The sequence below is a fragment of the Sinocyclocheilus grahami genome, unplaced genomic scaffold (assembly GCF_001515645.1).
Source record: "Sinocyclocheilus grahami isolate Dianchi unplaced genomic scaffold, SAMN03320097.WGS_v1.1 scaffold2653.1, whole genome shotgun sequence".
Lineage (NCBI taxonomy): Eukaryota > Metazoa > Chordata > Actinopteri > Cypriniformes > Cyprinidae > Sinocyclocheilus > Sinocyclocheilus grahami.
Window position 1 is genome coordinate 22,006 of NW_015507832.1, and position 10,536 is coordinate 32,541.

General features: G+C 41.1%; 1 protein-coding gene across 1 annotated transcript; it reads left to right on the plus strand.

Moving 5' to 3' along the window:
* Positions 1-228: 228 nt before the first annotated feature.
* On the plus strand, positions 229-10,323 carry LOC107575455 (poly [ADP-ribose] polymerase 12-like). The gene is made up of 12 exons (XM_016261831.1): positions 229-403; positions 1,586-1,636; positions 1,718-1,844; positions 2,577-2,742; positions 2,829-2,949; positions 5,783-5,879; positions 5,957-6,032; positions 6,107-6,237; positions 6,313-6,464; positions 7,186-7,668; positions 8,916-9,398; positions 10,154-10,323. Exons 1-12 carry the CDS (start codon positions 229-231, stop codon positions 10,321-10,323), a joined length of 2,232 nt encoding a protein of 743 aa, XP_016117317.1.
* The last annotated feature ends 213 nt before the right edge of the window (positions 10,324-10,536 follow it).

Genomic DNA, 10,536 nt, shown 5'->3' on the forward strand with positions numbered 1-10,536 from the left:
ACTTGAAAAAAGTCAGTTTATATCTTGCAATTCTGAGAAAAACGTCAGAAAATTGTGAGATAAAAAGTCGCAATTACCTTTTACATTTTTTATTCACGGGCGGAAACGGGCTTCCATATGTTGTAAAAGCAAGAATGCAATATTAGGACAAATTCAGCCTGAAAGTCACTTACAGACGTGTGTGTGTGTGTGTGTGTGTCTCTTCTCTCAGAGAAAACGGAGATCTGCATGTATTTCGTCAAAGGACACTGCAAGCACGGTGGTAAGAGCGGCGTTCTGCTGCGCCCAAACGCTGCGGGACCGAACCCCAGAAGAGGCCCGAATGCACAGAACCGGAGACCGTCGAGCGGTTTTAACGCAGGCAGAGGACAGGGGGCTCAGAGGCCTCCACAAAACAACACAGGTAACACATGCATGCTTTTATGGGAGCCGTTTCCACCACTGAATAAAATAACGATTAAAAAAAAAGTAATTGTGACATTTTATCTCACAATTCTGAGAAAAAAAATTGTGAGAAAAACTCTTTTTCTTGCAATTGTAAGTTTAAATTTTTTACGAATTGTGAGATATAAACTCGCAATTGTGAGAAGAAAGTCAAAATTGCGAGAAATAAACTTGCTATTGCAAGAAAAATCACATAAACTCGCAATTCTGACTTTTTTCTCACAATGCAGACCTCTTTTCTCAGAATTGTGAGATAAACTCGAAATTGCAAGAAAAAAGTCGAAATTGCGACATATAAACTTTTTTCTCACGAATACTCACGAAGTTTATATATCGCAATTTTGACTTTTTTCTTGCAATTGCGAGTTTACATTTTTTAAGAGTTGCGAGAAGAAAGTCAGAATTGCATTTTCTCAGAATTGCTTGATATAAACTCGATATAAATTTGCATTTGCGAGTTATAAAGTCAGGATTGTGAGAAATAAACTCGCGATTCTGACTTTTTTCCTGCAATTGCGAGTTTACATCACATTCGCGAGAAAGTTTGTCGCAATTCTGACTTTTTTGCGACATTTTGCGAATTGCGACAAACTTTTTTCTTGCAAATGCAAATTTATATATCGCAGTTTTGACTTTTTTCTTGCAATTGCGAGTTTACATTTTTTAAGAATTATGAGGTATAAACTTGCAATTGTGAGAAGTCAAAATTGCAAGATATAATCTTGCTTTTGCAAGAAAAAAGTCAGAATTGCAACTCACGAATGCAAGTTTATATATCGCAATTTTGACTTTTCTCTCCCAATGCTGACTTCTTTTCTCAGAATTGTGAGATATAAATTTGCATTTGTGAGTTATAAAGTCAGAATTGTGATATATAAACTCGCAATTGTGAGAAGAAAGTCAAAATTATACGATATAAACTTTTTTTAAACTTGAAAAAAGTCAGTTTATATCTTGCAATTCTGAGAAAAACGTCAGAAAATTGTGAGATAAAAAGTCGCAATTACCTTTTACATTTTTTATTCACGGGCGGAAACGGGCTTCCATATGTTGTAAAAGCAAGAATGCAATATTAGGACAAATTCAGCCTGAAAGTCACTTACAGACGTGTGTGTGTGTGTGTGTGTGTCTCTTCTCTCAGAGAAAACGGAGATCTGCATGTATTTCGTCAAAGGACACTGCAAGCACGGTGGTAAGAGCGGCGTTCTGCTGCGCTTGTGTGATTCATAGAGCGATGTTCACCGTGAACGCAGCTGAACGCTTGTGTTTCCAGGCTCGTGTTGGAAGGAGCATTCCACTCTGCCCTATAAATGGGAAGTTAAGGAAGGATCCGAATGGAAGGCTCTTCCTGACAACGAAGCCATCGAGAAAGATTACTGCGATGCTGCAAGAACATACAGGTTAGCAGTGTTGAGGATAATGCATTACAAGTAACGCAAGTAATCAGATTACTTTTTCAATGAACTATGCATTTTATTAAAAAAACAAATAAACAAGCCCAGCCCAGGTGACAAAAAGTAACGCAAAAGAACTGTAATTCTGTCAACTGACAACTCTCGGAGGGATTGGCATGGTAATGCACATGACAATGTTAATGTATTTGGTCTTGGCGGAATAGATCTGCTACGCTGCTGCTGCTGCTGCTGCCAATACATCCACAACATGCTGCTGTGAGCATGTAAGAAATACTGCTGCTGCACATATAACATGTATGAAGTAACCCCATAGCATACATGAATCACCCCGTAGCAGATCTATACAGGTGGAGCTGGGGAAGGTGGAGGGTTTCTAAAGTGCGCTGCAACTGCTACCACAAGCACTAGCCAAATATTTGAATGTTGAGCAGCGAGCTCATTGGCTGCTGATACAGGAGAGAACCAATCAGCTGCCATTTAATATGATGTCATTAAGTCAGATTGAGTTAGACCTATCAGACTGCGCCATCTAGAGTTTCATGCCAGAACTCTGTATTGCATTACTTTCTATAAGAAGTAACTAAGTAACGCAATTAGTTACTTTTTTGTGGAGTAACACAATTAAAAGTAACTTTCCCCAACACTGGCAGTTAGTAGGCAGTGCATGAATAATCAGTGGTTTATTGAGTGTTCTGACGGGTTCTCTGTCTATCAAAGCTCTGGAATGAACCCGGTTTATTTCGATACGATGACCCAAGGCTGTTACAGCGTGCGGCGTCTGTCGACGGTACCGTCGGTGCTCCAGCCCACCTTCATCCTGACCACCGAGTGGATCTGGTACTGGGAGGACGAGTACGGAAACTGGATCCAGTATGCCACAGCGGCAAGTGGCTTTTTTGAGTATCCTAACTATGCTTTTCAACATCTTGAGCTCTTTTGATGTTCTTTTTTTTTCTCTTTATTGATCAGGACGGGGGTCATGGATTGTCCTCCATCTCCAGTGCTGAACTCGAGCAGAAGTTCCAGGCCGATAGCAACGCCGTGGTGGAGTTCACCGCCGGATCGCAGACGTACGAGCTCAGCTTCACAGGTAACCTCAAAATCATCTTACTGTACATTTAGGGGTGTGCGATATATATATATATATGTCTATGATCATATGTGACCCTGCAGCACAAAAGCAGTGTTAAGTCGCTGGGGGATATTTGTAGCAATAGCCAACAATACATTGCATGGGTCAAAATCAAGTAATCAGATTACTTTTTCAATGAACTATGCATTTTATTAAAAAAACAAATAAACAAGCCCAGCCCAGGTGACAAAAAGTAACGCAAAAGAACTGTAATTCTGTCAACTGACAACTCTCGGAGGGATTGGCATGGTAATGCACATGACAATGTTAATGTATTTGGTCTTGGCGGAATAGATCTGCTACGCTGCTGCTGCTGCTGCTGCCAATACATCCACAACATGCTGCTGTGAGCATGTAAGAAATACTGCTGCTGCACATATAACATGTATGAAGTAACCCCATAGCATACATGAATCACCCCGTAGCAGATCTATACAGGTGGAGCTGGGGAAGGTGGAGGGTTTCTAAAGTGCGCTGCAACTGCTACCACAAGCACTAGCCAAATATTTGAATGTTGAGCAGCGAGCTCATTGGCTGCTGATACAGGAGAGAACCAATCAGCTGCCATTTAATATGATGTCATTAAGTCAGATTGAGTTAGACCTATCAGACTGCGCCATCTAGAGTTTCATGCCAGAACTCTGTATTGCATTACTTTCTATAAGAAGTAACTAAGTAACGCAATTAGTTACTTTTTTGTGGAGTAACACAATTAAAAGTAACTTTCCCCAACACTGGCAGTTAGTAGGCAGTGCATGAATAATCAGTGGTTTATTGAGTGTTCTGACGGGTTCTCTGTCTATCAAAGCTCTGGAATGAACCCGGTTTATTTCGATACGATGACCCAAGGCTGTTACAGCGTGCGGCGTCTGTCGACGGTACCGTCGGTGCTCCAGCCCACCTTCATCCTGACCACCGAGTGGATCTGGTACTGGGAGGACGAGTACGGAAACTGGATCCAGTATGCCACAGCGGCAAGTGGCTTTTTTGAGTATCCTAACTATGCTTTTCAACATCTTGAGCTCTTTTGATGTTCTTTTTTTTTCTCTTTATTGATCAGGACGGGGGTCATGGATTGTCCTCCATCTCCAGTGCTGAACTCGAGCAGAAGTTCCAGGCCGATAGCAACGCCGTGGTGGAGTTCACCGCCGGATCGCAGACGTACGAGCTCAGCTTCACAGGTAACCTCAAAATCATCTTACTGTACATTTAGGGGTGTGCGATATATATATATATATGTCTATGATCATATGTGACCCTGCAGCACAAAAGCAGTGTTAAGTCGCTGGGGGATATTTGTAGCAATAGCCAACAATACATTGCATGGGTCAAAATGATCGATTTTTCTTTTATGCTAAAAATCATTAGGATATTAAGTAAAGATCATGTTCCATGAAGATATTTTGTAATCTCCTACCGTAAATATATTGAAACGTAATTTTTGATTAGTAATATGCATTGCTAAGAACTTAATTTGGACAACTTTAAAGATGATTTTCTCATTATTTAGATTTTTATACACTTTCAGATTCCAGATTTTTAGCCAAATATTGTCCTATCCTAACAAACCATACATCAATGGAAAGCTATTTATTCAGCTTTCAGATGATGTATAAATCTCAATTTCGAAAAATTTACCCTTATGACTGGTATGTGCTCCAGGGTCACATATATTAATCGCTGTTTTAACGATGTGCGAACTGACATTATCGAGTATGTCGCATAATTAACAAAAAACATAGTTTGGGTCTTGAGAACCCGAAAGCATTCACTACACGACGAAGCCTATTAGAATGCAGTTAGAATGAGCATATAATTCAAGTTATGAAAGAAAAAAATATCGCTGTAGGTTTTTGTTTTTGTGTATTTATAAGATATGATATAGTTAAGTAATATCACACAAGTGCTGTTTTCCTAAATATCAGCACGTGAGCGCAATCGTGAATGTGATATTGATTTTATACAACAATTTAACAAACAAGAAGCTGATATCGAGTGAGTTACATTTTAGACACAATATTTTTTATGTTTTTTCTGTTTCAAACAAAGCCGGAGAGGAACAGAGCAACACTGCAGTGATTCGTTCCTGAATGTATCTGTTTTAGAATGAATCATTTGAGTCAATGATTCAATGATCCATTCATAATAAATCACTTGCTTCGTTTCTGAATGAATCAGCCGTTTTGAACAAATCATTTAAATGAATGATTCAGTAGGGATGGGCGATACCACTTATTTTGTTTTCGATACGATACCGATACTTTTAAACGCCAGTATCGTCGGTACAGATACCGATACTTCTAAACTGAACTTTTAAATTAAGAAATGTATTAAATTACTAAGAGTAAAATGGGTAATGATACCCACTTAACGTTATATTTTAAACGCATTCTAACATTCAGCATGCTTTAATTGCAATTTACTAGATTATATTTTTGTTTACACATGGTTCAGATATGTTTACTGTAGTGGTAACCATGGAAATCTACAAATACTAAAGTTGAACTACGGTCACTTTAGTAAAACCATAGTTCATTTTCATCAGGGATAAAATGCATAAAATGCAACCTTTTTATTCTGACAGCTATGATTTATATTAACATTACAGAATAGAACATGATCAATATATTAACTTTTAACGTTCGATTTAAATAAATGTAATTGCACAAACTATACCAGCGCAGAATATTGTTTAAATATTGTCTATATCAATATACATTATACTTATAATAGTCTTGAAGCAGCTTCATGCAGCTCTCTTGATGCCGTCTGAACTAATCTTGCTCTACAGATATGATCCAGACAAACAAACGCTACACAACCAAAAAAATCATCAGACGTCGTCCCAAATTTGTGTCAGCGGCTGATGTTCGAACAATCAAGACAACGTAAGTAAACACTCCTCATTCTCTCTCAGACTCTCCGAAACCTGTATGATGAAAAAACTCTTAATCTCTGTTCTCAGTAAAAGGACGCCCAACAATTTCAAGGCTCTGCCGGAGCACTGGGATAAAGCCCTGACTCCTGAGACCGGATACAAGGTGAGTGGAATCATTTATCGGTGGTGACTTTTACGTGGATCTCTGTTTATATCGTTCTGTGCTGTTTTACACAGAGTGTGTCGCTGCAGAGCACGTCAGCCGAACACATCAAAATCAAAGAACTGTTCAGTCGCACCATGTTCGGCTTCCGAATCCTGAAGATCCAGAGGATCCAGAACAAAGCATTATGGGAAGTTTATCAGTGGTAAGTCCACAAGACATGCACTCACCGGAGCGTCCAGATCGATTGCAGCACGTCTGACGGTTGCGCCACTTCTAGGCAGAAGGACTTCATGAAAAAGAACAACGGAGGCAGAGACGTGACCGAGAAGCAGCTCTTCCACGGCACCGACAGCACGCATTTAGATGCCATCTGCCACAACAACTTCGACTGGAGGATCTGTGGGACTCACGGCACGGCCTACGGAAAAGGTGGCGTTCGGTTAAAGAAACAGTATTGAAGAAATAGTTCAACCAGAAATGAGAATTTGCTGGAAATGTGCTCAACCTCCGAAGCCATCCGAGTTTGTTCCTTCATCAGGTTTGGAGAAATGTCTCCGCAATGGATGCTCTGCAGTGAATGGGTGCCGTCAGAACGAGAGCTGATAAAAGCATCACAATAATCCCCAGCACTCAGTGAACATCTGGAGAAGACGAAAGCTGAAACAAATCCAGCATCAAGACGCTTTTAACTCAAATACATAGAGTCCATAATCCATAATAACTCTTCCTCCGGTGAAAAAGTGTTTTTGTGTGAATCAGGAGAGAAATCTGCACAGATCAAGCAGCGTTTAAACAGCTCTAAACACACATGTGAGAGACAACAGATGCACCTTTTCACTGGAGGAAGCGTTATTATGGATTATGGACTCTGTGTATTTTAGTTAAAAGCGTCTTGATGCTGGATTTGTTTCAGCTTTCGTCTTCTCCAGATGTTCACTGAGTGCTGTGGATTATTGTGATGCTTTTATCAGCTCTCGTTCTGACGGCACCCATTCACTTGCAGTGAGACACTGATGCAATGCTGCATTTCTCCAAACCTGATGATCTCGGGTGGCCTGAGAAAGAGTAAATTTTTTGGTTTAACTAGTCTCTTAAATGCATGCAACATCTTTCCCCTTCTAAAAGAGCCTGAAATGCGTCTCTTTTGCAGGTAGTTACTTTGCCAGGGATGCCAAATACTCGCACGGCTACACCAAAGACTCAGGCACTCGTTCCATGTTCGTGTGCCGCATTCTGGTTGGCAGCTACACCAAAGGTGAATCCAGCTACCTCCGGCCTCCGTCCAAAGACGGAGGAGACACCGTCTTCTACGACAGCTGTGTGAATGACGTCTTCGATCCGTCCATATTTGTGGTGTTTGAAAAGCACCAGATCTACCCCGAGTATCTCATCGAGTACAGAGACGTCGGTGGCTTTGATTCACCGAGCCGTCCTGCGGTGGCAAATCCAGCAGTGGCAGTGAGGAGCCGTGTAGCTGTTCCTGTAGTCACTCGCCATATTCCCTCCACAAATGCATCTTCTTCATACTCCTCCTCCTCAAACAACCCCTTCTATAAACCCTCCTCGGCGGCTCGGCGGCATTATACAGCCTCGTACATTTCATCCTCAAGCGCCTCCTCCTCCTCCTCCTCGCGTGCTTCTGCCTCACAATCTCACAATCTACATGCCTCAACTCCTCCGAAGTCTTCAAAGTCAGAGTGCATTATTTCCTGAACGTCATTGCTTTAGTGGAAGCCAGTAAAAAGTTCATACTGAGTGATAATACAATACTGTGATTACACAATAATAGAAAAATGGGCGAGTGGCGACAGATCCTTTCTTCTTTATTCTGACATACATCCAAATGTGACAGATTATCAGTAAAAGGAAAAAAATGTGGGGCGGGGTTCTTTGTCGAGATGTGGGCGGGGCTCTCAAAGGTGTATGCAGATGAGCGTGAGCTTGCAGGGGCGGAGCTTAAGCGGGCAACTGGCGAAGAAGAAGACCTACATAATCATAATTAAAAAAAGAAACATACATGGATGAATTGTTAGATCTGTAACATGCATTTGGAAAACAGACGGTGAATTTTTATTTCATGCCAGCTTTCAATGTCAATCAGAATAATTAACGGCATTTTTATACTATTAATTAATACTTTAATGGCAGTGTAATCTTTGGAATAATCTCAATATTTGAGATACTTGTCACAATAAAGCTTTCCAATACACAACTTTAAGGGAATTCATTTATTGACCTTTTTCCTCATAGTCCTCAAATAGATGTGAATGACTGACTGAAATCTCACTGTTGATTTTGTTTCCCAAACCATTCAATACCAGCGTCCCTCAGCGATATAAAAATCATGTTAAACTTCCTGAGACACTTCTCACTGCTCTCAACTAAAAGTGTCTCTGCTGCACTTCCTGTCTCAGCTGAGGACATTTCCACTGCACTTCAATCCATAATAACTCTTCCTCCGGTGAAAAAGTGTTTTTGTGTGAATCAGGAGAGAAATCTGCACAGATCAAGCAGCGTTTAAACAGCTCTAAACACACATGTGAGAGACAACAGATGCACCTTTTTCACTGGAGGAAGCGTTATTATGGATTATGGACTCTGTGTATTTTAGTTAAAAGCATCTTGATGCTGGATTTGTTTCAGCTTTCGTCTTCTCCAGATGTTCACTGAGTGCTGTGGATTATTGTGATGCTTTTATCAGCTCTCGTTCTGACGGCACCCATTCACTTGCAGTGAGACACTGATGCAATGCTGCATTTCTCCAAACCTGATGATCTCGGGTGGCCTGAGAAAGAGTAAATTTTTTGGTTTAACTAGTCTCTTAAATGCATGCAACATCTTTCCCCTTCTAAAAGAGCCTGAAATGCGTCTCTTTTGCAGGTAGTTACTTTGCCAGGGATGCCAAATACTCGCACGGCTACACCAAAGACTCAGGCACTCGTTCCATGTTCGTGTGCCGCATTCTGGTTGGCAGCTACACCAAAGGTGAATCCAGCTACCTCCGGCCTCCGTCCAAAGACGGAGGAGACACCGTCTTCTACGACAGCTGTGTGAATGACGTCTTCGATCCGTCCATATTTGTGGTGTTTGAAAAGCACCAGATCTACCCCGAGTATCTCATCGAGTACAGAGACGTCGGTGGCTTTGATTCACCGAGCCGTCCTGCGGTGGCAAATCCAGCAGTGGCAGTGAGGAGCCGTGTAGCTGTTCCTGTAGTCACTCGCCATATTCCCTCCACAAATGCATCTTCTTCATACTCCTCCTCCTCAAACAACCCCTTCTATAAACCCTCCTCGGCGGCATCATCTTCATATACAGCCTCGTACATTTCATCCTCAAGCGCCTCCTCCTCCTCCTCCTCGCGTGCTTCTGCCTCACAATCTTTTTCCTCACATGCCTCAACTCCTCCGAAGTCTTCAAAGTCAGAGTGCATTATTTCCTGAACGTCATTGCTTTAGTGGAAGCCAGTAAAAAGTTCATACTGAGTGATAATACAATACTGTGATTACACAATAATAGAAAAATGGGCGAGTGGCGACAGATCCTTTCTTCTTTATTCTGACATACATCCAAATGTGACAGATTATCAGTAAAAGGAAAAAAATGTGGGGCGGGGTTCTTTGTCGAGATGTGGGCGGGGCTCTCAAAGGTGTATGCAGATGAGCGTGAGCTTGCAGGGGCGGAGCTTAAGCGGGCAACTGGCGAAGAAGAAGACCTACATAATCATAATTAAAAAAAGAAACATACATGGATGAATTGTTAGATCTGTAACATGCATTTGGAAAACAGACGGTGAATTTTTATTTCATGCCAGCTTTCAATGTCAATCAGAATAATTAACGGCATTTTTATACTATTAATTAATACTTTAATGGCAGTGTAATCTTTGGAATAATCTCAATATTTGAGATACTTGTCACAATAAAGCTTTCCAATACACAACTTTAAGGGAATTCATTTATTGACCTTTTTCCTCATAGTCCTCAAATAGATGTGAATGACTGACTGAAATCTCACTGTTGATTTTGTTTCCCAAACCATTCAATACCAGCGTCCCTCAGCGATATAAAAATCATGTTAAACTTCCTGAGACACTTCTCACTGCTCTCAACTAAAAGTGTCTCTGCTGCACTTCCTGTCTCAGCTGAGGACATTTCCACTGCACTTCCTGTCTCAGCTAAAAGTGTCTCTGCTGCACTTCCTGTCTCAGCTGAGGACATTTCCACTGCACTTCCTGTCTCAGCTAAAGGTGTCTCTGCTGCACTTCCTGTCTCCATGTCCACACTGATGCTGAAAAGCTTTCTATCGTATAATCTAGTCATATAACGGCATGATCACCCGACAGCCACAGCACTTATAAATGTGCAGTTTAATTGTACTAAAAACACTTTTATTGTAAACTCCTGACGTTTAGTTCTGTCCGGGTCAGAGGTGGTTTCGTGTCTTTGGTCTTCACATGTATGCATTTGTTAGATGCTTTAATCCAAAGCCACTTGCATTG